The sequence below is a fragment of the Hyaena hyaena genome, unplaced genomic scaffold, assembly GCF_003009895.1.
Source record: "Hyaena hyaena isolate Hyena2069 unplaced genomic scaffold, ASM300989v1 scaffold_285, whole genome shotgun sequence".
NCBI lineage: Eukaryota > Metazoa > Chordata > Mammalia > Carnivora > Hyaenidae > Hyaena > Hyaena hyaena.
Genome location: NW_024080917.1, coordinates 459,281 through 485,519, shown reverse-complemented (window position 1 = coordinate 485,519; position 26,239 = coordinate 459,281). Strand labels below are relative to the sequence as shown.

Here is a 26,239-nt window from a genome sequence, read left to right as displayed (position 1 = left end):
TGGGCCCCCGCGGTGCCCCGGGCCCGAGCCCTGCTGCCACTGTTGGAGTGGGTGATTGCTTCCCAAGAGGGGCCGTGCAGAGACATTTCACATTTGGCTATCTCTGCCGGCTTGGCGTTATTACCCTCTTGGGAATTGAATGTGGGTCTGGCTGCTAAGGGAGTGGGGTGTTAGCTCCCCCCATTGGGGGTGTGCCCACTCCCTTCTAACCGTCCCTTCCCGCTCCCTTCTGACGGTCCCCTTCCGCTCCTGCAGCAGCCACTTGCCCCACTTCTCTGCACTGCACTGGGCTCCGGAGGGCTGGGAGCACATTTGTCAGGTGCTTTCTTCTGCTCCTGTCTGATCCTTCTCTGTGTGAAGCCGCACCCCTGTTTGGGAGGGAGCCTCGTCAGCAATGCCATGTATACTGTTTAGGTCGTGGGAGTCTCTTATTGTCTCCCGGACACAGCATTAGTGTTGTTGTTTTTTTTAAACACTTACTTTGAGAGAGAGAGAGAGCAAGCACGTGTGCATAGTGCACACGGGAGGGACAGAGAGAGAAAATCTCAAGCAGGCTTCATGCTCAGTGCAGAGCCTGACCTGGGGCTCAATCCCACGACTGTGAGATCACGATCTAAGCCGAAGTCAAGAGTCGAATGCTCAACTGACTGAGCCAGGCACCCCGCATTAGGGTTTTTTAACATGCCTTTCTCAAACTGGGGACATCTGTCGCTTTCCCCCGATCCCAGCTTCCTGTGCTTGTACTTCCTTCTCCCTCCTCCTCTAAGGGGTGGCTGCAGGGCCTTGTTGCACACAGGGCCTGCCTTAGTGCTGAGTGCTTTCTGGGTGGTCACTGAACACTTAGTAAGGTTCTTCCTGGGAAAGGGAACATAAAGTCTATGAGGATAGAGCAGGACTTCTCACCTGGGAAGTATTGCCACTAGGACCTGATTATTCTTTGTTGTGGGGCCGTCCTATTCATTGGGGGATGTTTATAGCATCTCTGCACCTACGTACTAGATGCCAGTACCACATTCTCCCTCTCCCAGTTATGGTGTCAAAAATGCCTCCAGGCATTGCTAGGGTTCCCCCCCTGGGGGTCGGAATCACCCTAGTTGAGAACCACTGGGATGGAATATGTGTCACTGGCCCCAGACTTCCTAAAGACTGGGAGCTCGTGGTGATAGGCTCCCTCCTAGCGGGCTGTGCTCCTGTATGGTCCAGGCAGCTGCCGGGATGAGCCCCATGTTGGCGCAGCAACTGGATCGAGGCTGTTGCCTGTTCTCCCATTCACTGCTTGTGGCCAGGAAACATGCACTCATTTGATAGAACATTTGGGCTCACCAGGTGTTTTGATGCTGGGTTGCTGCAGCATCAGGCTTGAAGTCCCCTACATTAAGTGCGTGGACACGGAGCGGCACGTCTTCCACTGAAATTCTACAGAGAAAGTGGCCACTCTGCAGGTGCCATCTCTGGGGCTGTGTTCTGTCCGGATCACGCCTCACTCTGCCACTGCCAGCAACATCAAACACACACACCTCCGGACTTTCAGATCTCAGTTCTCATGACACCCGCTGTCTCCTCTTGCACCTGCTCAGGTGGCCTGGGCATTTTCTGTGGCACTTAACCATCCTCACGTGTGGCTGGATGGCGGAGAGGAGGTAAGCAGGTTTCTTCTGGCACGAAGCTGTACTTCCTCCCTCAGCAGTGCCCGGCCAGGTCTGTCATGGGGTCTGTTAGGTCAGGCCCGTGTCTATCAGAACAGCCCATCAGTTGGCAGCGTGCTACGCGGTTTAGCCAGCAGCCTGCCGCAGAGCCTCGCGACGGGTGGAGGTGCGTGCCAAGGGCTGCTCTGCCCAGTGGGGCGGGGCCCACTCCTGGGGATGGCCTGGCGGAGGTCCGATGTAAACTCACGCTTTCTAGGGGACAGTGCTCTTCTTTGAGGATCTGTTCCAGAGGACTTTTTAACAACTGCAGAATCCACTTTGATGAAAGAAAGTTCTCGGGAACACATGCTTGTAAGCAGAGTCTTGTCTGACTTACCTGCTGGTTGTTTTGGGGTGACTGCTCCCCACGGGCTGGGTGCTTGTTGAGCTTGCCATCAGGAAGTCTGAGCTGAAGAGTGCTTTTCTTGGTAAGTGCTCTGCAGCCAGCATCCCAGGGTTTTTGTTATCAGGGTCCTTTGTCCCCAGCACAGCCAGTTTGGTAGGGGCTTTCACGCCCAGGTCTTCAGTGCCCCCTTGTTTTTTGTGGTCGTGGATACCTGCTGCCTGCGCTGCCTGCCCTCTCAGGCTTCGCCTCTGACACTTTGGAAACTCGCCACTGCTCTTGGGTGTTGTTTTACCACACCTCCCAGGGCAGAGGTTCTGCCCACTGCGGAGAAGGCCTGGGCTGTCCCACGGTTGTGTTCCAAACCATCCATGTGACAGATATGTCTAAGCATCTGACTCCAGCTCAGGTCATGGTCTCACAGTTTGTGAGTTCAAGCCCCTATTGGGCTCTGTGCTGAGAGCTCAGAGTCTGGCACCTGCTTCAGATTCTGTGTCTTCCTCTCTTTGCCCCTCCCCTGCTTGCACTCTGTCTCTGTCTCTGTCTCTCTCTTTCGGAAATAAGTAAACATTAAAAAGAAAGAGAATGTAATGTTTGAGATTTTAGTCAGTATTTCACTTGTCAGTTTTGAATTAAAAGCACTGTTTGCCACTGTCTTGTGCGTGTCTTCTGTTGTCTTCTTGAGCCTTGCTTGACAGGAGGCTGAGCACACAAGTGGATTTAGGTGAGGCCATGTTGATCTGATTTACATACTTTCTGGGACAGGTGCAGAGGTGAGGTGGCCACGACAGAGACAGGCAGAACTCCCCACTCTCCTGCCCCAGGGGGCAGTGGTGGATGCTCAGCAGACCTGTGGCCAGATCAGTTCACAGCCCTGCTGTGGTGCCCAGGGCTGCGCTGTTTGAGGTGCTGGCTCCTTTCCACTTTGTCCCTTGCATGTGCCCCTTAGGTCACACAGCCTGCCTGCTCCTCTGTACCAGGCCTGAGGGTCTGCATCTAGGATGACCCAGGGAGCATGTGACCTTGATTGTGTCCAGGAGTCCCAGAAACTGCCAGGGCTCCATGTGCACAGCCCTCACTCACAGTATAGCTGGCCTGGCTTGTGAGGATAGTCCAGGCCTGTCATAGTTCTCAATGGGCCTCTGCATGGTGACCATGACTCTTCCCCCTTAACTGCCCCTGAGGACAGAGAAGTTCCTGCCAGGCTCCAGGGGGAAGCTACTGGATTTGATTACGCTTCTGTTACATGCTTTGCTTATAGGGACAAACCATTAAGGGACTGACTGAACCCCATAGCTTGGTCCAGCCGTTGGTACTTCTTGTGAGATGGAGTATGTATGAAATGTGTAAAGCACACAGCCGTTGGTACTTCTTGTGAGATGGAGTATGTATGAAATGTGTAAAGCACACTTGGCTTACTGCCAAGCCATGGAGTGTTCAAGAAAACAGCAAGTTTCCATAAATAAATGGTGCTCCCAGTCTACCTAGAGGACCTGTACTGCTGGTCACATTTGTACCACATGCTACTTAAAAAATTAGATTCTCGGGGTGCCTGGGTGGCTTGTTTAAGCATCTTTTTGTGTGTGCGTGTGTGTGTGAAGTTTCTTTATGTTATTTTGAGAGAGAGAGAGAGAGAGAGTGTGCTATGGGGAAGTGCAGAGAGAGAGAAATCTAGGCAGGCTGCGCACCATCAGTGCAGAGCCTGATGTAGGGCTTGAACTCACAAACTGTGAGATCATGACCCAACTGGGAGTCGGACACTAAACTGACTGAGCCACCCAGGTGTCCCAAGCACCTGACTCTTGATGTCCGCTCAGGTCATGATCCCTAGGTTCGTGAGATTGAACCCTGCGTTGAGCCCTCCATTGACAGCGTGGAGCCTGCTTGGGATTTTCTCTCTCTCCCTCTCTCTCTCAAAATAAAAAATATTAAAACAAAAAAGTAAGGTCTACTTGCCCTGCATGGAGCTTGAACTCATGACCCTGAGATCAGCAGTTGCATGTTCCATCAACTGAGCCAGCCAGGCATCCCAATGGTTAGCATTTTTTACTAATAAAGTATTTTTAATTTTTTTTAACGTTTATTTGAGAGAGAAGGAGAGACAGAGCACAAGTGGGGGAGGGGCAGAGAGAGAGAGAGGGAGACATAGAATCCAAAGCTCTGAGCTGTCAGCACAAAGCCCAGTGCAGGGCTAGAACTAATGAGCCTTGAGATCGTGACCTGAGCCAAAGTCCGTGCTTAACTGACTGAGCCACCTAGGTGTCCTACCAATAAAATATTTTTTTAAAGAATTTTTTGGGGCACCCGGGTGGCTTAGTCGGTTAAGCGTCCGACTTTCACTTAGGTCATGATCTCGCGGTTCGTGGGTTCGAGCCCCGCATCGGGCTCTGTGCTGACTGCCAGCTCAGAGCCTGGAGCCTGTTTCAGTCTGTGACTCCCTCTGTCTCTGAGTCTCCCCTGCTCACGCTGTCTCTGTTAAAAATAAGAAACATTTAAAAAAATAAAAATTTTTTTTTTAATGTTTGTTTTTGAGAAACAGAGACAGAGTGTGAGCAGGGGAGGGGCAAAGAGAGAGAAGAAACACAGAATCTGAAGCAGGCTCTCAGCTCCAAGCTATCAGCACAGAGCCCGACACAGGGCTCGAACTCAGGAACCATGGGATCATGACCTGAGCCGAAGTTGGATACTTAACTGACGGAGCCACCCAGGCGCCCCTAAAGTATTTTTTGATTAAGGCATGGGCATTGTGTTTTTAGACGTAATGCTACTGCACACTTAATAAGACTCCAGTAGAGTGTAAATATAACTTTTATATGTAGTGGAAAACCAAAAAGTTTGACTCACTTTCTCGTGATATTCACTCCATTGCAGTGGTCTGAACCTGAACCTTCAAAATCTCCAAGGTAGGCCTACACCTTGCCTGCAGTTCGCATGCTCTTCACAGACCTGTATGTGAAAGAAGCCTGCCTCCTCCCAGCTGTGGTGCGGCCCCGGCGATGGTGGGGCCTCCTAGGCTGGGAGCTGGGGCCTGGCGTGTGTGTGCGTCAGACCCTGCCTGAGCCCGCCTTCCTGGGGTCAGCCTGCCGCATAGATAGAGGCTTAGGCGGCCCTGTGGGGCCTGCCCCAGCCCTGCCCCTTCTTGTCGCCTGCTGCTCCCTTCTCTGCATCTCTGCTCATCCTGTCTGGGGCGCAGGATGTCCTGTTTAGTTTGGTTTTTGACTTTATGTGTTTGGTGCATTTCAAGAGGAGCTTCTCCTTCAGCTCTCCTCTTGTGGTGGCTGAGCTGTCATCCACTGCGTACTCTCGGTTACTGTGCCCACCTGTCCGTGCTGTTCGTGGTGCACTTTCCCCAGGACTCTGGCTTCTTCATAGTTCCCTGTGTGTCCCTTCCCTGTTCAAAAGTAGAAAAGGATGTTTATCCCTCCTTTATGAACAAACATAATACGAGAAACAGAGCTCTGTATGACCACGCTCCCTTAGTTATTCAGATTTATAAAATTAAGTGTTCAATTATATGCAGCTTACTTTTACAGTGATAGTGTTGATACACTTAACACCCGTGTATATCCTTACAGGCTCCTGTTTTTTCCCAGTTTGGACATATTCTGGTTACCTGTACTTACTGATATCTTTTTAGTGTTTACAGGTTCACAGCTTGGCTAGTGACAGCCCCTCCAGGCCAGCTTCCTTACCTAGTAACACAGGCACGTGTGAAGACCTCCTCCTTTTCAGACACAGCAAGGGATTCCAGTACCATATTGATTGGTTCTCTTTTTTCTGTTCTAAGACATGGAGTTAGGTGCTGTCCTGAGTACTTGTAACGGGAAGTACTATTAGAAACAAATCTGGGTGCTCTGGGTTTGTTTTGCGTGTTCTACAACAGTCTGGTGGTGGGGAGGCTAATAAAGTCACTGCTAGAACACTTCAGGGTCAGAGCTGGGAAAGAGAATCCTCTTTATGATCGTGGGTAAACCTGGATATTTTTCTGATTTAACTTCAAAACTGTCTAATCCTTTCTTAATGCCCACCTAAGTTTTTTTTTTTTAATATTTTTATTTATTTCTAGGAGAGAGAGAGAGAGAGACAGCGTGAGCAGGGGAGGGTCAGAGAGAGAGGGAGATACAGACTCTGAAACAGGCTCCAGGCTCTGAGCTGGCAGTCAGCACAGAGCCCGACGCGGGGCTCGAACCCACGAACCGCGAGATCATGACCCAAGCGAAAGTCGGACGCTTAACTGACTAAGCCACCCAGGTGCCCCTGCCCACCTAAGTTTTTAACTGCTTCTACTCCCTTCTGTTTAGTATTTCTTTGTATCTCATTGACAACTGTTCTGTCGTTGCTTTCTTGCTAAAATACCGAATTGCTTTCCAGAAGCATTGTAACCTTATCATGGGCTTGCTGCTGCCCGCTGTAAGGAATGCTGTTGTGTCATCCTGGCCTTGCCAGCACTTGGTGTTTCTGTGTGTGGTGAATATACTTAATCATTGTTATTATCTCCTTTTCACCTTCCAACGTCTCCCCTAATTAAAAATGTACAATGCTATCTTTGGTTGCTTTCATTTATCTTTGAATACTACATGTATTTACATCTCTTCGTTCCTTGAGTTTTCTTGGTTTCTTAAGTCTTGATGATTTATAGATTTGAATGAGTTCTTATGTGTAAGTTAATGCAGTCATACGTAATACTACTATTACAGCTTATTGAGAGATAATTCATATACCGTACAGCTACCTATTTAAATCAGTGGGTTTTAGTGTATTCACAAGGTTATACAGCCATCATCACTATCTAGTTCCAGAATGTTTTTGTCACAGAGACTTTAGCAGCCACTTTCCATTGCCCCTGTACCCCAGTCCCTGACGGACCATTCATCCGCTTTCTGCCTGTGGATCGGCCCATTCTGGATATTTCATGGAAATGGAATCCACTCTTCCCCTCCCCTCAATCTGTGACTTTTTATGTCTGGCCTTTTTCACTTGGCATTATGGTTTCCATGTTCATTTATGTTGTAGTATGGTCATTACTTCCTTTTTATGACTGAATAATACTCCTTTTTTTTTTTTAAGTTTATTTATTTATTGGAGAGAGAGAGAGAACATGCACAAACGAGGAGGGGAGGGGCAGAGAGAGAGAGAGGGAGAAAGAGAATCTCTGAGTTCGTTGACTTGGGACTCAAACTCAACAAACCATGACATCATCACCTGAGCCGAAGTCGGATTCTTAACCAACTGAGTCACCCAGGAGCCCCAATACTCAGTTTTATGGCTAGACGACATTTTGTTTATCCATTTATCCATTGGTGGACATCTGGGTTGTTTTCACCTTTTGGCTGTTATCAGTCATGCTGCTGTGAACATTTTTTACAAGTTTATGTGGACATAGGTTTCCATTTCTCTTGAGTACACGCCTAGGAGTGGAATTCCTTGGTTATATGGTACCTGTTTCATTTTGAGGAACTGTCAAACTGTCTGCCAAGTTTCTGTCTGCCCCATTTTCTGTTCCCAGTAACAGTGTGTGGGGGTGCCAGGTTCTCCACATCCTCACCAACACCTGTTCTGATCTGTCTTTTTGATTCTAGCCACCCTAGTGGCTATGAAGAGGCATATCATTGTGGCTTTGCTTTGCATTCCTGTAATGACTGATGGTGAGCATCTTTTCACATATTTATTGGCCATTTGTATGTCTTTTTGGAGAAATGTTATTCAGATCCCTTGCCTGTTTTTTAATTCTGTGTGTGTGTGTGTTTTAATTGAATTGTAAGAGTTCTTTATGTAATCTGGATACAACCCCCTACCAGATACATGATTTGCAAATATTTCCTTAAATTCCATAGGTTGTCTTTTCACTTTCTTGATGGTGCTTTTGAAGCACAAAAGTTTTTAATTTGATGAAGTCTCTTTGATCTGCTTTTTGCTGCTATTGTTCCTTGTGCTTCTGGTTACATATCTAAGAAACCACTGTCAAGGTCAGGGAGATTTACTGGTATATCTTCTTCTATGAGTTCAGGAGTTTCAGTTCTTACATGTAGATCTTTGATACATTTGAGTTAATTTTGTATATGATATAGGAAAGACCTTCAGCTTCATTCTTTTTGCATGTGGCTATGCATATGTCCCAGCACCATCTGTTGAAAAGTCTGTCCTTGCGCACTAAAGGGTCTTGGCACCCTTGTCAAAAATCAGTGGACTGTAGATGTCTAGGTCTGCTTCTGAACTCTGTCCCATCCATTTCTTTGTCTGTCCTGTGCCAGGACCACCCTGTCTTGATTACTGTAACTCTGCAGTCAGTTTTGAAATCAGGTAGTGTGAGGTAGCCATCCAGCTTTGTTCCTTTATTGAGATTGTTTAGATATTCTGGGTTCCTTGAATTGTCATGTGATTTTAGGGTCAGCTTGTCAATTTCTTTTTTTTTTTTTTTTTTAACGTTTATTTATTTTTGAGACAGAGAAGAGACAGAGCAGGAGCTGGGGAGGGGCAGAGAGAGAGGGAGACACAGACTCTGAAACAGATTCCAGGCTCTGAGCTGTCAGCACAGAGCCCGATGTGGGGCTCGAACCACGGACCACGAGATCATGACCTGAGCTGAAGTCGGACGCTTAACCGACTGAGCCACCCAGGCGCCCCCAGCTTGTCAATTTCTGTAAGGAAGCCAGCTAGGATTTTAATAGGGACTGCCTTAAATAATTTTTAAAATCTGTCAAAATTTTGTATTTGTTTAGATAATTTAAAAACAGAACACTTTAACTAGTTTGGAGGTAACTTTGGTATTGAGTGGGTTCAAAATTAGATATGTTTCCAAGTAGTTTTTTAAGTTTATTGAATTTTTTTTTTTTTTTTACATTTATTTATTTTTTGAGAGACAGAGGCAGAGCATGAACTGGGAAGGGGCAGAGAGAGGGAGACACAGAATCTGAAGCAGGCTTCAGGCTCTGAGCTGTCAGCACCGAGCCTGACGTGGGGCTCAAACCCACGATCATGATCTAGGCCGAAGTCGGCCACTTAACCGACTGAGCCAGCCAGGTGCCCCTATTGATTTATTTTTGTGTGAGAGAGAATGAGAGCATGCAAGAGCCAGCAGGGAAGGGATAGAAAAGAGAGGGAACCAGAGAATCTCAAGTTGTTGCTAATGCAGAGCCTGACATGGGGTTTGATCTTACAAACTCTGGGATCATGATCTGAGCCGAAATGGAGAGTTGGACGCTCAACCAGTGGAGCCACCAAGGCGCCCCAGATATTTTTAAAATTGTTAACCAATTATTCCACTTCTGTCTTTTTTGAGAAGCTTACATATTTTTATCACCTGTAACTTTTATTTGTAGTTGACAGTTCTTGGACTCTTCTTGCATGAAGTTATGCTTCTGTGTTTCAGGACGGCTAGGCTAAAATTCTGTTCTGTCGTGGGATGCAGTCTGAAGGCAATCTGTTTGTTCAAGTCCTGATTGAATACCTGCTGTATGTGCAGCCTTGTGCAAGGTGTGGGTGGGTGAGTAGGCAAGGGATTCTGGAATGGCGACACTGTGGTCAGAGAGTTTGGACTGGCTTCCTCTGTGGGCAGGGGTTGGCTGCAGGTGTTGTTGAGGCTCAGCAGTGATGGGAAGGCCAACCGGCCACAGCGGGGTGGGGGTAGTTCGACATTCACTCCACACTGAGGCAGGACGATGATGGCAGACAGGTGCTGGATGGTGGCGTTGGTGGCCACACAGGTTAGGGGTGGGGTTGGGATTTGAGCAGCGAAGGGACTTGGGAGAGGAGGGCGGTGGCCTGAACCCTGCGGCCGAATTCAGACGGCTTATCCTGTACTTGGCGGTGTTTGTGTTTCAACAATGTAAGTGCATCACTTCACACATTTAGAAAAAGTGAGCTGCTTTGAGTCTTACCTTTTTTTCCTGTGTCCACCAGTATGACACCGTTCCTATCCAGTCCAGCGTGGTGTTATGTTCTTGCCCGTCCCCATCAATGGTGAGGACCCAGACTGAGTCCGGCTCTGCCCCTGGCATTCCCAGCGGTGGCAGCAGACAGGGCTCCACCATGGACAGCACCGCGGCTGAGTCCCGATCGAGCGCAAACTCGCTGCAGCACACCACACAGCCACCGCCACAGCCTCGGAAGAAACGGCCTGAAGACTTCAAATTTGGGAAAATTCTTGGTGAAGGCTCTTTTTCAACAGTGAGTACATGCCGCTGCTGTCCGTTGAATGAGCAGGCCCCTCAGGGTTCTGCTCCTGTTGTGAAGGTGATTTGGGGCTGCCTAACGCCAGGTAGATCACATGGTTAAAATATCAAAGCCGTGACTTTGTTTTTGTTTTTTATTTTGTTTTTTAAATTTTTTAATGTTTTTTATTTATTTTTGAGAGAGAGATAGAGACAGCATGAGCAGGGGGGGTCAGAGAGAGAGAGAGACACAGAATCTGTAGCAGGCTCCAGGCTCTGAGCTAGCTGCCAGCACAGAGCCCGATGTGGGGCTCAAACCCACAAACCATGAGATTATGACCTGAGTTTAACCGACTGCGCCACCCAGGTGCCCCAAAGCCGTGACTTTGTACATAAAAGCTTTAAAAGGCATCTTTTGATTGTTCTGGGGTTTTTTTTTTTCCTTTTAATGTTTGTTTTATTTTTTGAGAGAGAGAGGGAGAGAGCATGTAAGCGGAGAGGAGCAGAGAGACAGGGAGACAGATTTCCAAGCAGGTTCTGGGAGCTTGAACCCACCAACTATAAGATTATGACCTGAGCCAAAATCAAGAGTTAGATGCTCAAGTGATTGAGCCACCCAGGTGCCCCTGTTTTTTTGGTTTTGTGGTGGTTTTTTTTGGGGGTGGGGTTTGGTGTTTTGTTTTTTTTTTTTTTAATGTTTTATTTATTCCTGAGAGAGAGAGAGAGAGACAGCATGAACAGGGGAGTGTCAGAGAGAGGGAGATGCAGAATCTGAAGCAGGCGCCAGGCTCTGAGCCAGCTCTCAGCATAGAGCCCGACATGGGGCTCGAACCCACGAACCATGAGATCATGACCTGAGCCGAAGTCAGATGCTTAACCACTTAACCGACTGAGCCACCCAGGCGCCCCATGGTTTTGTTTTGTTGTTAAATGCAGTTCATTTATATCCTAATTTTTATTCTGATTCTAATTTATTCATCAACAAGTTATATCCTGTTGCTTGTGTCTCATTAGCAAGGTCCTGGCAAGATTTTCTGTCCCTTCTACTGTAAGTGTCAGCATTAATATCTCTTCAGAGGTTTTGGGAAACGTTTAGTGACCTTTATTATTTCTTTTTTATTTAAAACAATGCATAAAACAGCACAAGCTTGACAGCTGCTAGAGGCGCAGCCCCAGACTTGCTAGCCTCCAGATTCTCGTGGCCTCAGTTTCACAATCAGCAATAGTATTTTCACAATCAGCACCGTCACATCACATGCTGGGTACCTCTGTTTGCTACCTGAGTCAGCTGTGCCTGTCTTGTGGCGTTTTTCCTTTTAAAGCAAAGAATGCAGGTTCAGAGCAGCCCGTTTGCTCAGGTAGGAGCTCCATGTGGCTGAGGTGAGGCCAGCGGGAGGCCTGAGCGCCTGGACCCAGCAGAGCCCTGCGGATGGCCAGGGCGGCTCTGGAGCCGCCTCCTGCTGGCAGGGCCTTCTTGCCTGGCCTCCGTGAGAAAACTTGAGGTGAAATGTGTTTCCCTTTTGTCTTTTTACATTCATGAAGTGTTGTAAAATACAAAGAAGAACATGAAATTTAGCTCACCCATGTTCTCAGCTTTGTTTTCATCAGTGTTAACTTTTGCTTCCTTCCTTCCTTCCTTCCTTCCTTCCTTCCTTCCTTCCTTCCTTCCTTCCTTCCTTCCTTCCTTCTTTCCTTTTTGTTTGTTTATGAGAGAAATGGACAGAGAGAGAATTCCAAGCAGGCTCTGTGTTCGATCTCCCGAACCATGAGATCATGACCTGAGCTGAAATCAAAAGTCAGATGCTTGGGGCGCCTGGATGGCTCAGTCAGTTAAGTGTCCGACTTTGGCTCAGGTCATAATCTCATTGTTCATGGGTTCAAGCCCCGCGTTGGGCTCTGTGCCGACAGCTAGCTCAGAGCCTGGAGACTGTTTTGGATTCTGTGTCTCCATCTCTCTCTGACCCTCCCCTGCTCATGCTATCTCTCTCTCAGAATTAAATAAAACGTTAAAAAAATAAAACAAAAAACAAAAGTCAGATGCTCAACTGACTGAGCCACCCAGGCGCCTCTCCCCTTATACTTTTAATTTAGATTGTTTATTGGCAGTTTCTGTTTAAATTATGAAAGAATTGTGCCCTCATGATAAAAACCTTGACTATATTGATAAAAATCAAACCATGAGCATAGATGCCAGTAGTTCTGGCACTCACAGATCCTCTCAGAAAGAAGAAACTATTTTGAAAAGAACCTTGGGTGTTCTGCATGTTTACTTAAAATAGTCCAGTAAAAGAGGAAACATTCTCTCTTTTTCTCAGTTTTACTTCATGGACATTTATCTTGACTAATAAATGAGGACTTATTTGTGAGATTCCCCTTTGTCCACGGGTTTCCACAGTGGGTAAGAGTAGGGTGATGCACTCCATTCTGGGTGATGCACTCCTGCTGTTGAAAAGCCCCAGCTGTAATTCTTGCATCCCTGTGCCTTTTGAACCCCTGTGCCAGGGAGGTGCCAGGGAAGAGCACCATGAGCTAGAGGCGCCTTCCTGGCACTGTTTGGAGTCTTGTAGGCCTGGGTCTCAAATTATATGTGCTACCCTCAGGTCTTCCTCACCACTCCTGAAATAGAGACCACTTAAAATTGGATTTCCAGGGGAGGGTGGAGGCCAAGAGGCACTTCCCAGGCTGGGCAGGATCTGCTCTTGGCCGAGCCTGGCCCTGGAGAGTAGGGAGGCCCAGCTTGCTGCTGCCTGGCCCCCTGGGAGTATCTTGACATCCAGATTAGCCCTGCTGTCAGCCCGGAGGGCCATGGAGGATGCGTCATGCCTTGTTCTCTGGAAGAGGGATATTTCCTGCCCTGTGCCATAAGGAGGCCTGCATGTGAGATGATGAATTCACACAACAGAAGGATTTCATAAATACCTCCTTCAGAAAGGATCCCATTACTTGTTGGTACTCTCTAATAGTTTCTTCTTGCTCTGTTCTGCTGGGTAGCTAGTACATGCTTCTATGAAAACATTCAGCATTTCATAAACGCAAAATGTAAGGAGAGGGTACTTTCCGCAGTCCCTCCTCCACACCCCCAGTGCCTGAGAATAGTCCACACAGGTACACTCCTCCAGAAAGATCTTTGAGAACTTCCACCTGAGCACATACAGCCCTGTTCTCAGTAACTGTAGGGCATTTCACACAGTGCTTTCCCAGCATCACTTTTGGTGAGTCTGCTGGAGAATTCTATATTAGGATGATCCTGGCCCATGGCCTCCGAAGGTCTTCCCAGGAGGCCCAGGGGTCTCCAAGGATTCAGGCAGGTTTCCATCTGCTCTCTGGTCCTCAGACTATCTCTTTGTGTAGGTGCCTTAGGAAAGGCACCAGCCTCTGCTGGCAGGGGTGGGAGGGGCTGCCCCAGCTTCCCACCTGACAGGCCTCGTCAGGCCTGTGGGAGTCGGTGCCAAGTTGTGCTCAGAGGCCACTTGTATAGAACTGTCTTTTCCACGTTGTGCTGTGCCCTGTTGATTCTCTGCCCCGAAGTGGTGTTTGAGTACAAGACTTAGGTGTGCTACCGAGAGGGCCTAGCCCTGGGGTGTGACTGGACCCTGGTGGGAGATGTGACTTCCGGGAGGCACTCTCTGTGGGCTACGTGTGGGGTTTAGCTTCCTGCGGCCTTGATAGCAGGGATAGTGTTTACAGTACCTGAGAGTGGCATCAAGAGAAATGTAACAATTACTTGAAAAAGCCCAAATTCAGGGCAAGAATTAACAATGAACATATACTGAGAACATATTCTTAAAAAAATTATTTAAAAATTCTTTTTTACATTTATTCATTTTTGAGAGAGAGAGCGAGCGAGGGAGGGGCAGAGAGAGAGAGAGGGAGACACAGGATCTGAAGCAGGCTTCAGGCCCTGAACTGTCAACACAGAGCCTGATGTGGGGTTTGAACCCATGAACCACAAGATCATGACCTGAGCCAAAGTCATTGCTTAACCTACTGAGCCACACAGGCACCCCTCTTAAAGTTATTTTTTAAAGGAATTCCCAGGACCCACTTGTAGAGGTATTATTTGCTGCTGCTTTCTAGTATTTGTGAGGGTTACATTAGTGTAGGATGTTCCTAAATGTGTACTTCAAGACACCATGGGAATTTAGAGCTGATCAAGAACCTGCTGAAGGTAGTCGATTGATATATGCATTTGCTGTTTATAGAACATATTCACTTTGTTGTTAACATTCAGCTGTATTTGTTAGCGTGGGACCAGATATGTTTTAATGTTATTTCAAATACTTAATGTAATTTCAGGGTGGGTGCACATTAGCCCATTTGGTCAGCTACAGGGTGACTTGTGAGACTGAATGCTCTGGTTCATTGAGGGCTTTTTCTCTCCTCTTTCCCCTTCTCTTCTGAAACCAGGTTGTCCTGGCCCGAGAATTGGCGACCTCAAGGGAATATGCTAGTAAGTACTAAGTCTGGATGGCCTTCCGTCTGGGATGGGGAGCAGGGTGCCTGCAGACACGTGGCCACCTGGCTGCCCAGCGCCCAGAGGTCCTATGCTCATTTCAGGGGCGGCACTGTTGGTCTTAGAGACCATGGAGCCGGTGGGTATGTTCTGTGAAAAAGTTTAATTTGATCCAGTTACCTTTATGAGTTTTGTTTCTAGTTTGGTGTTTTGTTTTGTTTTTACCGCTATCAATTGTAGTAACTTGCTTCTCTCTTACTTTAAGTTAAAATTCTAGAGAAACGTCACATTATCAAAGAGAACAAGGTCCCGTATGTAACCAGAGAGAGAGATGTGATGTCACGCCTGGATCATCCGTTCTTTGTTAAACTTTACTTCACATTTCAGGATGATGAAAAGCTGTGTATCCTTTGAACAGTCAGACCTGAAATCGCACCAGTGACCTGTGCTATTTTGGAGTCACAACCCCAGTGTGTATTTTTACAAGTCGTCCCTCCCTGGACAGGACAAGCAAGGGTGGCATATTCTAAGCACAAATGAATTCACGTCACTTTGCTGTGGGAGCCCCTGGGGATTGTTGACACTCATTGAAGTAGAACATTACTTCAAGGGAAATCAGCATAAACTTTTTTGAGGTTTTTATAGATAAGCTTTGTATCCGAAGGATTGTTATTATTTTAAGCCCGTGGTTGCTAGACATTTATTCAAAGACATTCCCTTATTCCTTGGACTATCCATCAGGTGTCAAGTCTCTTTTCAGAGCAGAGAAGTGAGAAAGAGGAAGAAGGATCTCAGACATCCAGGGCCCCTCTCTGCCCTTTATGGCCCAGGGGTGTAGGGTTTGGGTGACAGGCATGTCTTTACCAGGCTTAACCCCCAAGTGAGAAGTCTAAGGAGTAACCACAAGGACCTAGACTCTTTTCCCTCCCCAGGCCCTCAAGCCTGCCTCCCCCTTTGCTCCCCTCCCCAGGACCTCTCCTCTCCCCCTAGCCATGGACTGCTCTGGCCTGTGGATGGCTCTCGTCCCCCAGCGCCTCTGGCTCTCCGGCGAGGCTGCCACACCCTGCTGATTACTTCCTCTCTGGGCCTCTCCAGCTCTCTGACTTCTCCTCTAACCCCTGGGACAATGTTTTCCCCCCTTCTTTCACCTCTGCTTAGGGAGCAGGGCTGTAAGGCACCAGGGCCTGCCCATCTCGGGGCCTGGCTGGCTAGTTTCTCCTCACTCCGCGGCCTTTTCCTGTAGTTTTTCCCAGCCAGGACTTCCTCAGCCCCTGTGTGTCCCAGTGACTCTGTCCGTAGTCCCAGCAGATGCTCTTGGCTTCTGCTCTGCTGAGAGAAGGCGGCTTTCAAATGCAGTTGCTTTAGGGCTTCCTCAGGCTTAAACCTCAATCTTGACCTTAGTTCTTTCCTTCCTGCCCACGGCTCTCCTCAGCTGCCTGGAGGTAAAGCTGGTCCGTGTGAGGGCTTGGCTTCTCGACCCCCCACCCCCACCCCGTGGGCTTTCCCCTTCCCTGTTTCTACACAGACTCTCCTGGGTTGAAACTTTGCTCTATCCCAGTCCCCCTTCACCACCATTTTCTGGCTCCTTCAGTTGTCAGCTGAATTTGTCCTTTTGTTTGTTGAGGTGTTCTTGTAGAGTGCCAGCTGATGGGGGTATGCTGGTAAAGAGGTGAAGTGTCACCTTCAGGGAGTCTGCGCTCTGTGCAGGAGTTAGCACACAGATGATCAGTGCCCGTGTGCTGCACATCAAGGGAACGAGCAGTAAGGGCAGGTCAGAGGGCACCGCAATGTGCTGCTCGGGTAGCTTGGTGGTCTGAGGGGACCAGAGACCTAGGTGGAGCAAGGACAGGAGTGGTCTGTCTGTGTGGGTAGAGTGGAAAGGCTGGGCAGGGGCCAGCTCCTCCTCCCTCAGAGGCCTGGCGAGAATTATAGGTTTTCTTGTAGAGGCGCGGGGAGCCTGGAGGGGTAGAGTGGAGTGGCCATTTGCAGTGACTGCGGCTGTTGCTACACAGAAGGTTCTTGCAGGTGAGCCGGGCAAGGGGCTGTGTGGTCAAGGTGGCTTCTGGGTGTGAGTCCTCAGAGTTGGGGTGCACAACGATGTTGTAGATGAACCGAAGAGTCTGAGGGAGAGGCTAGGCTGGGGTGTGTGTGGTGTAGGCACTCGATGTATGTGTCGGCGCTGGCCACTGCTGGGTGGCTGCCGCCAAGTTTCGTGAGGAGTCAGGACAGCTTGCAAACTGAGGGCCGGTGGGGGGTGTCCGTGGGCTGCCCGGTCCTTCACAGTGCGCTCAGCAGGGAAGAGTTCTGAGGCCTGAGCCCAGGTCACCCCCACACAGAGACTGGCACGCCGGGGGCCGGGAGGACCCCCTTGGGCTACAGGGTTTCTGGGGTGGGGGGTGCTTGGCAGCCAGACCAGATGCTGCAGGGTGGTCTAGTACCTGGGGCCCGGGCCTGACCTGTGGATTGGTCCCTGTGCCACTTGTTCTGGGGGTGAGGAGGGGGTTTCAAGAGAGAGAGGTGAGGACGTGCAGGCAGCACGCCCACACTGGGCTCTTCTCAGTGCTTCCGCCTTCAGGGGAGCAGTGACGTGGTGCCAGCAAGCTGCTACGGTGCAGGGACGGCTTTCTGCTGGTTCGTTGAGAAGTTACAGAAGGTTTGCCTCTCTCTGGCTCCAGCATCACCCCTGTCCCCAGCACTCTGAAAATGGCATTTCTCTGCAAAATGTGTTACTTTACATTTGGAAAGGAGTATGCATTTGAGAAACCTTTACAGGAATTGACTCTTCGCACACCGTGGAACACAGTGGGTGCTCAGTAAAGGTTGTATGCCTGTCGTGGTGCAGGGTCGGAGGCTGTGTTACGATGGAGGGCCCTGTCCCCTTGCTGCAAAGAGGCATTTGTGCCACAGGCTGCGTCTGCTGTCTCTGGTGGCTTCCCTTCAATGAGCCCCTGGGTATTTTATGGAGACAGTGGGGTCCAGAAGGGGCAGTGTCTGTGTTTATGGTGAGAAAGCCATGCTGGCCTATTTGTGGAGGTGGGCCAGGGATTACTGTCGCACCCAACAGCTGTGTGTGTGTGATCGTGGCAGAGTCTCACTTGAAGAGGGACAGCAGTCTTAGGACACAGGTACCTTCAGTTTTCATTAATGAAAAATATTGCAGGCCGCCTGGGTAGTTTGGTCAGTAAAGCGTCCAACTCTTGATTTCGGCTCAGGCTGCAGTCTCGCAGTCCTGAGATCGAGCCTGAGTCAGGCTCCATGCTGAATGTGGAGCCTGCTGGGGGTTCTCTGTCTGTCTCTCTCACTCTCTCTCTCTTTGCCCCTCCTCTGTCCCCCAGTTAAGTAAATAAAACTTGGGGCGCCTGGGTGGCTTGCTTAGTCGGTTAAGCGTCCGACTTTCCCTTAGGTCATGGTCTCACGGTTCGTGGGTTCGAGCCCCGCGTCGGGCTCTGTGCTGACAGCTAGCTCAGAGCCTGGAGCCTGCTTCGGATTCTGTGTCTCCCTCTCTCTCTGACCCTCCCCTGCTCGCGCTGTCTCTCTCTCCTAGAAATAAATAAAAAAACGTAAATAAATAAATAAATAAAAACTTAAGAAATTTCTATTGGGCTGTCAGGTTAGTTTTAAAAAATTATTTTTGCACTCTTCCTTAACCTTGTGATATTTAGACTTTGGTCTTAGTTATGCCAAAAATGGAGAACTACTTAAATACATTCGCAAAATTGGCTCATTCGATGAGACATGCACCCGCTTTTACACGGCCGAGATGGTGTCGGCTCTGGAGTACTTGCATGGCAAGGGCATCATTCACAGGTACCATGCCAGGGGCCTATGGGCTTTGCTCCCCACACCCCAGGGACAGCTCTGCTTTATTTTCCAGAGGGGTGGGGGACCTCCTTGTGAGAGCTGAGGAATTGACGAGACTCACCAGTGATGTTGGTCTGAGGTCGTCCTTGCCGGGTGGGTGGCCTTCCCAGCCATCCTTACTGGGTGCTTTTATTCCCCACCTGGTAGCTTTTGTGTGTACTTATTTCTGGCCTTACTTTCCATGGCTTTCTGATATTGTCAAATTAAAAGTGTTCGTATGAGCTCTTTTTATTATTGTTACTGATTGTTTTTTATTGTGGTAAAAGACACCTAACAAAATTTATCACTTTAACCATTTTTTCTGTTCATTGACAAATAACAATATCATCACTGTATAAGTCAGTGGTGCACAGCAGGCTGTTTGACTAAGAATGTCGTGAAATGATGACCACAGTAGGTTTCAAAGCTCTTCTTGTGTTGGCTAAAAACAAGGGATTACACTTTAATAAAAAGTTTATTGAAAATGATAGGTGTGCTTATGAAGTGATATAATATGAATGTACTCCTTAAGTGCAGTTGATATTTGTTCACTGTGAACTTTTTGAAAGGCTTGCACTCTTGGTTGTTAGTCCGTAAAGATTATAAGTATTAATCAGTCCATTTTGTTTTCAGCCAAACGTGAAGCGTGTAATAATGTGCCTATTTAACCATTTCACCTCAGATGTAAAAACTCTGCCTTCACAGGGATCTGAAACCGGAAAACATTTTGCTAAATGAAGACATGCATATCCAGATCACAGATTTTGGGACAGCGAAAGTATTATCTCCGGAGAGTAAGCAAGGTGTGTGAGCGCTCTGTTTCCAGCAGGTCCCCACTCTGCGCGCACGGTGAAACACAGCTTCTGAGAAATGTGGTGGATTGCGCTGTCTTCGTTGTTAATGACGGTTTGTAACACCGGTGCTGTTGTAAGGTACACGCTGAAGCTTCACTCGGGAAGGCTCTGCCTCTCATGGTGGCTCTCGCCGGAGGGCTGGGGTGTGGGAGGAGGTGTGCTAGGTTTCTAGGCCTATGGTTGGTCTGCCTGGCCTTGAGTAGGGGGCGCTGGGTCGCCAGCCACTCTGCATGTCATCGTCCCAGGTCTCTGTGAGTGCCCCCTCTGGCACTTCCTAGTCCTAGAAGATGCCAGGTGCTTCCTTTGCTCCTGGTCTTCTGTGCAGGCGTGTGGAGTTGGTGGGATCAGCTCCCAGGTCTTCCACTGGCGCTTTAGATTGTAACTGCGAGAGCGCAGTCTCTGTCCCAGTGCCTGCCAGCTGCCTGTCCCCGTCTCCTCTGTGTAGCTGCCTATGGTGGCCCAGGCACCCGGATGGTGGAGGTTCTACAAGATCACAGAATGAGTAGGGACTGAGTTTTAAGCTGCTAGTCAAGTGCACGTTTATAATTGCAGGCCGTCCCAGTCACTCTTTCTCTAGGGTGGTTCCTGGGGCTGGTTTATGTATTTTGACCGTTCCGTCACCTGAGGAGGAGTTGCTGACAGTAAAGTGGGCTTGGGAGTCTGAGCTAGCCAGCATGGACCTTGAAATCAGTCAAGGACCTTGAAAATGAACCTTGAGGGGCGCCTGGGTGGCTCAGTCGATTGAGCGTCCGACTTCAGCTCAGGTCATGATCTCACAGTTCGTGAGTTCGAGCCCCACGTCGGGCTCTGTGCTGACTGCCAGCTCAGAACCTGGAGCCGGTTTCAGATTCTGTATCTCCCTCTCTCTCTGACCCTCCCCGCTCATGCTGTCTCTCTCTCTCTCTCAGAAATAAAGCATTAAAAAAAAAAAAAAAAAGAAAATGAACCTTGAGTCAGGACAGGTATGACCGACAGAGCCACCCTGGCCCGAGAGGCTGGGGCAGTGTGCTCACATCTGCCAGGCCCTGCGGGGAGCCGTGAGTGATGGAGAGGCTGGGGAGTGGCTGGGGTGGGTGTGAGTCCTTGAGTCATTGGCAGAAGGGAGATTCAGATGGAAGCCTCCACCTCCCCGCGCTGCCCCCTGTAGGAGCCGGGAGCTCCAGGCCACAGCGCCAGCAGCCGGGCTGTCCGAGGAGCCCTGCAGCTCAGCCAGGCTGGCCTGCTCTGCCTCAGGTTGGACTGAGGCCCACTCAGTGAGCATACGTAGGGCAGCTGCTGGGCTGGTGCTTGGGGTCCCCTCCTCCTGCCTGTGCCTGCCTGGGCCTCAGTGGGTTCTGTTCCGCAGGGTGCCTTCTGTTTCCTTTCTAGGAGTTTGTGCAGCCCCATGTTTGCAAACGCAGTGTTTTTCTGTAAGTTAGTGCCTTGAGATTTGTGCAGGTGCTCATTGAATCACCAAGACTGCATCTCGGCTCTCGGACCTTCTCTGAGAATCCTAAAGCACCACCCCTTAGGGGCTGAAACAAAACTTGCAAGAAAGAGATTCTTACTTCTCAACAAATTTTAGTCCTGGTGCCACTCGCCTTCTTTTCGCAGTTCCCTTCCCCTCCTTCCCGCCTTGGGGATGTCCCCTGGGCGCTGGTGAGATGCCCTGAAACTTGACCTACCTGACGCGCTGCTGCTGCTGCACAGGAACACTGTGTGGGCTGGCAGTCATGTTCTGTGGATGCGGAATGACCCATAACCGTAGGCATGGCCCGTGACAGATAAGGACCAAACAGGAACTGCCATGGCCCCAGACTTTCTTGTTGTGTCATGTGTCACTTCCCATGAGACAAGTCACCGTCCACCATAGGGCCCCCTATCAGACTCGGGAGCCAGCCACCTCGGGGCCTGCGCTTTCCGTTTTTCCTCTGTGTCTGTTTGCCTCGGAACCTTATGTTTGGCCCAAGCTAGTCCTGGTGCCTTGCAGCCGTTTTAAAAAAGAGAAGAATTTAAGTGCATTGGTGAAATAAGCCTGCATCTCTTCCTTTCGGGGAGAAGTGTAAAAGTCCTTATGTTGTAAACCAGGGGACAGTTGCTTGTACTTACAGATGAGTTGGCTTTTCCCCCTTCTTAGACGAAGAGGGAAGGCATGTAACTATGTGAATGACGTTGTAGTGACTTGCTCTCACTTTCTGTTTCAAGTAGTTTAGACTCTTAGAATTTATTCTTGCACTAGCTTTTTTTTTTTTTTTTTTTAACTTTTGTGCAGAGATGGTTTCCCTAAAACATCTTAAGCTTCCAGAGGGCAAGTGTTGGTGGGAACATGGCCCGGGTCCGTAACTGTCCTTTGAGCACGTTTTACCCTCTTAGCAAGAGGCAGGTTGTCTCTTCACGGATCTCTGTCCCGGGGGTTGTCCCTGTGTCTCTCCCTTACTGCTTCCTGTGGGATCCTACTGGCCTTGTGACTGCAGGGTAGGGTACCAAGTAAACAGTGGGGCAGCTGTTGAGGGCATGTGGGATCGATGAGGACTTTGGCACAGGGGACTTAGGAATTCTAACCAGGCTCCCACAGACATACCCGGCGGGGGCTAGGAGTATTTGCTTAATTGTGCAGGGTGAGCCCCTTGCCTGGGACTGTGCCCCTGGCCTTTGTTGTCTCTGTAAGAGGCTTGGGGACCTTGGGATGCCGCAGAGGTTCAGACTTGGGGTTTGTGTCTAAAAACTCGTGTCCTGAGCCGTGTAGGCCTTTCTGGTATGTGGCCAGGTATGGAGGTTCCACTCACCAAACAGGAGGGGAGGGCGGGCAGGTGTGCAGTGAGAGATGACCAGGGAGGGGATGGATGGGGGAGGCCACAGAGCCGAAGTCACTTCTGTCTCTCCCTCCAGCCGTACCTTCTGTGGATGGCCATTGTCTAGACCCTCAGAGCAGCATCGAGTCCCCACCCGCTGTGCTGTGGACTCTAGAACCTGTCCCAGTGCCTCTGCCTTGCGCCCCCCCGCCGTCCCCAGCACAAGCAGGACAGCCCCGCCAACCACAAAAGCAGAGTTCACACGATAGAAGGGAAAGTCAAGTCCCCACACTTTTATCAGCAGATATAACTCTTAACATCAAGAAATGGTTTGCTCTGGTTTTCTCAATATTGGTATTTGTTTAGTCATAGCTACGATACATGGAGTTTTTGAGTTTTGTTTTAAAACTTCTTAGTGTTCATTTATGAGAGACAGAGAACACAAGCACGGGAGGGGCAGAAAGAGAAGGAGACATAAAATCCGAAGCAGGCTCCAGGCTCTGAGCTGTCAGCATAGAGTCCAGTGTGGGGCTCGAATCCACGAAGTGTGAATCATGACCCGAGGTGAAGTCAGACGCTTAACGACTGAGCCACCCGGGCACCCCCCCTAACATAATGTACCCCTACGTCTCACCATACACAAAAGTTAACTCCGAAGTTAACTTGGAGAGCACAGAGATGTGAGTGTAGAATGTAGAAGCTCTGAGAGGAAGCACAGCATAAGTCTCCGTGACCGCGGGTTGGCAGGGAGTGCATTCTTAGATCCGGCACCCAGAGCATGGGCAACGCACGGACAATAGCCCGCATCCAGCCGGGCAGCTTGTGCTGTAATACCATTCAGAAAGTGAAGCAGGAAAACCTTTTTCAAAACATGTGTTCGGTAATGGGCTTATGCCCAGAATGTCTGAAGAACTCCTAACTCAAGAGATAAAATGAAATGGGGGTGCCTGGGTGACTCAGTTTCTTGAGCGTCTGACTCGGTTTCAGCTTCGGTTGTAGTCTCACAGTTTCGTGAGTTTGAGCCTGGTGTTGGGCCCTGTGCTGACAGAGTGGAGCCTGCTTGGGATTCTCTCTCTCCCCCTTTCTCTGCCCGTGCGCTCTCACGAGCGCTCTCTTTTTCTCCCTCTCTCTCTCTCAAAATAAATAAACTTTAAAAAAGAAAAAGAAATAAAATAAATTGAAAATTTAGAAGTGGGCAAAGGGTCTGGATAGACATTTCCCCAAAGAATACAAAGCAAATGGCCGATATAAACACATGAAAAGATGCTAAGCGTCATTAGGGAAACACAGATCAAAACCACATTGAGATACCACATCTTCTAGGATGGCTGTGATCAAAAAGACAGGCAAAGATGGCGCGCGCGCGGCTCAGCGCGTGATCTCGTGGGTCATGAGTTCGAGTGAGCCCCACACGGGCTCCTTTTAGTCAGCGTAGAGCCCGTTTTGGATCCCTTCCCCCACCGCTCACGTGGCCGCTCTCTCAAAGGTAAACATTAAAAAAAAAGGGGGGGGGGGATGGACAGTGATAATGAGCGTTAGCCAGGGTGTGGAGGAATGGGCACCCGGTGCTGTGCTGTGAGAATGTCAAGCGGTGCCGTCACTTTGGGAAACAGGCTGGCAGCCCCTCAGAAGGTCAGATGCCGTCCCTTCTCACTGAGCACTTGTGCTGGCAGGTGTGTCCTTGCGAGCGCCCTGGGGACATGGCCGCAGAAGCTGCTGTCCAGGAGTGCTCATAGCAGCTGCTTTTACAGGAGCCAGACCGGGGAGACAGCGCACGTGTCCGCGAGCTTGGCATGCGCATGGGCAAGCAGTATTCCATCTTGGAGGGGAATGGAGCTCTGGTCCCCACTGGAGCATCCATGGAGTATGAAGCATTGTGCTGAGTGAATGCCGGCTGGGGTCAGGGTGGGGGTTGGCGTTGGGGGGGTGTCTTTCTTTTAGGTCTTGTGATTTCTTTCAGAAGTCTGTCATAGTTTTCAGTGTATAAGCTTTGCACTTTTTTTTTGGTTATAAATTATTTATTTTTTATTTATTTTTACAAATAGTTTATTGTCAAATTGGTTTCTATATAACACCCAGTGCTCATCCCCGCAAGTGCTCTCCTCCATGCCCATCTCCCCCCTCCCCCCCTCACCCATCAGTCCTCAGTTTGTTTCTCAGCATTCAAGAGTCAGCTTTGCACTTTTTTTTAGTAAGTTTATTTCTAAGTATTTTATTTTTGAGCCTATTTTAAGTGGAATTTTTTTCAAATTTTTTAAATTATTTATTTCTGAGAGAGAAAGAGACAGCATATGCTGAGCAGGGGAGGGTCAGAGAGAGAGGGAGACACAGAATCTGCAGCAGGCTCCAGGCTCTGAGCTGTCAGCACAGAGCCCAGTGTGGGGCTTGAACCCATGAAGCACGAGACCATGACCTGAGCCGAAGTTGGACACTCAACTGACTGAGCCACCCAGGCGCCCCTAAGTGGAATTGTTTTCTGAAGTTCACTTTCAGATTGTTTGTTGCAAGTGTATAGAAATACATTTGGGTTTGGGGCCTTGACCTTGTGTCCTGCAACCTGGCTGGATTTGTTTGGTTTTTATAATTGTTTTGTAGTGAGTTATCAGAACTTTTTACATATAAGATCAAGTCGTCTGTGATTTGAGATGTTTTTTCTTCTTCCTTTTCACTCCGGATGCCTCTTACCTCTTGCGGCCTGACGGCCCTGGCGGAGCCTGCAGGGCGGTGTCGAACGGAAGTGACCGTCCTTGTCTTGTTTCTGATCTTCTGGGAAAAGTTTTGGTCTTTCACCATCAAGGCTGGTGACTGACACCTTGACCGGATTGAGGAGGTTCCTTTCTCTTCTTACTTTGTGACATATTTTTGTCATGAAGGAGTATTGAATTTTTATTAGGTGCTTTTTCTGAATCTACTGAGATACCGTGTGGATTTTGTTCTTTATTCTAATGATATGTAGTATACTGGGTGATTTTTTTTTTTTTTAGTGTTTTTATTTATTTTCGAGAAAGAGAGAGAGAGAGACAAAGTGTGAGCAGGGGAGGGGCAGAGAGAGAGGGAGACACAGAATCTGAAGCAGGCTCCAGGCTCTGAGCTGGCAGTCAGCACAGAGCGCGACGTGGGGCTCAAACTCGTGAAACACGAGATCGTGACCTGAGACGAAGCGGATACTCAACCGACTGAGCCCCCCAGGCACCCCTGAGTGATTTATATGTTGAAATACCCTTGCATTTCCGGGATAAGTAGCGCTCAGTCATGGTCCATATTCCTGTTTATGTGTCGCTGTATTTACTTTGCTCATCTTTTGCCCAAGAGATCAGCCTGTTAGGGGGACTGTGTTTGCTTGCTTCACGTGGGAGCTTAGGAGGAGGATACTAGCAGTCTGTACTCTTGGCTTTGAAGACAGGCTGGGTGTCCTCTGACCTCAGGAGCACTCCTGGTGCCTGTCCTTCCTCACAAGCTGAGTCCGAGGTGGTGGCCAGAGTGTTTCATGGCCCAGGAAGCTGGTCATTGTCCTTGAATCACTTTCAGGGTGGAGACAAGAGCCCAGCCCAAGACCCTTTTCTTTACCCCGATCCCGTGGCCTACTTCTGGTGGGTTAGTGGTGTGGAATAGGCAGCATTTTGACCAACGGTGGGTGTCTGGGCCTGGTGTCCCAATAGGTGGGGCAGTTTGACCTTCGGTTAATCTCAGGCTGTGGGGGAGGTAATGGTGATCTCTGCATTTCTCGTGCTCTCTCGGGGGCTCTTACCCTGGTGTCACACATAGAAGTCGGCTCTCCATGAGGCTGGAGAGGAGAAAGTGGCTTATTTTCACCTACCTTTCCGTGAAATTGAACATTTGCCTTAATTATGAAGGTAGGCATCAGATGTCCCCTGTCATGGGGAGCAATCACGGGTGTTTCCATGTTCCCTTACGGTTGTCACAGAGTCTTGATCTGTTGTGTGTGCTCCTCACTGCTTTGTAACTCCTGCACTGCCAGACCCAGTGGGCCCTGTTACCTGCCGCACTGAGAGGGCCAGGCACTGCGGTAGCACGCTGTCACCATCCCGGTATTTTGACACTTTGATCATTTATAGTCCTATTTTATGCCTTCCGAACATTATTCTGAAGGCAGTCCTATTCTTTTCCTTACGCGAGAGACCG

The 26,239-nt window shown here is 49.1% G+C and overlaps 1 protein-coding gene across 1 annotated transcript in view; it reads left to right on the top strand.

Moving 5' to 3' along the window:
* The window catches only part of PDPK1 (3-phosphoinositide dependent protein kinase 1), a 64,483-nt gene that overhangs the window by 21,437 nt on the left and 16,807 nt on the right, over nt 1-26,239 (top strand). The window contains exons 2-6 of the mRNA XM_039246648.1: nt 9,928-10,194; nt 14,586-14,628; nt 14,897-15,034; nt 18,294-18,438; nt 19,177-19,274. Of these exons, the coding sequence (XP_039102579.1) occupies nt 9,928-10,194; nt 14,586-14,628; nt 14,897-15,034; nt 18,294-18,438; nt 19,177-19,274 (691 nt within the window). The remainder of the gene's footprint in view (nt 1-9,927; nt 10,195-14,585; nt 14,629-14,896; nt 15,035-18,293; nt 18,439-19,176; nt 19,275-26,239) is intronic.